At 47.5% G+C, this 1569-nt stretch overlaps 1 protein-coding gene across 1 annotated transcript in view; it reads right to left on the reverse strand.

Annotated features, from left to right (window-relative positions):
- The window catches only part of SBF2 (SET binding factor 2), a 500212-nt gene that overhangs the window by 89684 nt on the left and 408959 nt on the right, over positions 1-1569 (reverse strand). The window contains 1 exon segment of the mRNA XM_025196666.1: positions 1412-1569. This exon segment is cut by the window's right edge and continues 11 nt beyond it. Coding sequence (XP_025052451.1) covers positions 1412-1569 — 158 coding nt within the window.

The following is a 1569-nucleotide window of genomic DNA, read 5'->3' on the forward strand; positions in this document are numbered from 1 at the left end:
TTGTAATTATTGTTTTGTTTATAAAGATTTTAGTATCTCCATTAACGTTTCTAGATTGGCTCAATATTCTGAAACTTATAATAATACTATGGATTTGTGTGCATCATGTCAAAGGACAAAACAGCACTTTTGGGAAAATATTAAAACAATTTGTAGATATTATTGGCATTAGGCCATGTCTACATGTTATAGTTAGTGTGCAATTAACTGGTTAATTGCACAATTAACTGAGACCAGCTACTCGTGCAAAGTACCTATCATGCTATTAAAAGCTCCAACCAGCTATAAAGATAGACCTTGAAAATGTGTACCAATTTTAAAGTTGGTTAATTTGCACCTGTAGCAAGGAATACATCATGTGATAGCAATCTGCGGGTCCTCTGGCATCCCAGGGTGCATTGTTACATCCCCAGTGTAAACTGCTCTGAAAAAGAACAAGGAGGAAACCCCTGCCCCAGCACAGCTCTGAGCCCTAGATTCATTCCTCCTACCCAGCATGAGAAATACCCCCTACCCACCATGTAAGCACTGAGCAGATGAGCAGGGACACCCCTGCCATGCCAGAGCTGAGCCTGGGGGCTCCTGGGCAGCAGCAAGCATGGGGTAGGGGAGGTGGAGGGGAGAAAGGAATCCTTCCTCCAACTTCCCCGCACAAGGGCATGGAACCAGGAACACCCTGCCTGGCCACAGCGCAGCCTGGGTCTCCTGGGCAGCGGTAACCCGGGGGGGAGAATTCCCCATGCTTGTTGTCATTTGGGAGACCCTGGGCTGTGCTGTGGCTGGGCAGGCTGTCCCCAGCTCCATGCCCTTGTGTTAGAAAGTAGAGGGGGTTCCCCCTCCACCTCCATTTGTTGCTGCCCAGGAGACCCAGTCTGCACTATAGCCAGGCAGGGTGTCTCCAGCTCCCTGCACGTATGGGGTGAAGTGGGGGGGATTCCTCCACCCAGCTTGCTCCTCTCTGGAAGACCTTGGCTCCACTCCAGCCAGGCAGGGTGTCCCTGGCATTATGTGCACATGGGTGGAAGTAGGGGGAGGATTTCCAGCTTGCTTCCTGAGAGACCCCAGGGGTCCTGGGGGATGACTCCTTAGTAGAGTCATCTCATTCTTTCAGTGGTGCTGCTGACCAGTGAGAGCTCCTCTAACTGGTCAGCAGCAGTGCAAGCTGCTATTCCTTTTTCCCTCCTCCTGACAGCCTGCCCTATGCACATGTAGCTGTGCACTGGCACCATGTCTTCACCATGCAAGAAAAGCTATGCTGTGATTGGAATAATGTCTAGAGCTTAGGAAAACAAATTACTGAAAGCCAAGTATCAAGTTAGATACAAAATCAGCAGGCATTATAATACAATGATTTCAAAATTCATTGCCTTTAAATTATTGCAAAGATTGCAAATATAAACTTTCATGGTACCTGTTTGTGACAATGCTGTTGCTTCCACTCTCCCAGTCTCCTGTAGCTGATGTTCTTAATAATTTGTTTTTACTTGTGTCCAGTGGTACTAGCAGGTAGACCATGAGGTTTGCAAAATGAATGGCCTGACTGAAAACTGTACTTTCCTCATTCTGTAC

Source organism: Alligator sinensis, unplaced genomic scaffold (genome assembly GCF_000455745.1).
Source record: "Alligator sinensis unplaced genomic scaffold, ASM45574v1 scaffold755_2, whole genome shotgun sequence".
Taxonomy (NCBI): Eukaryota; Metazoa; Chordata; order Crocodylia; family Alligatoridae; genus Alligator; species Alligator sinensis.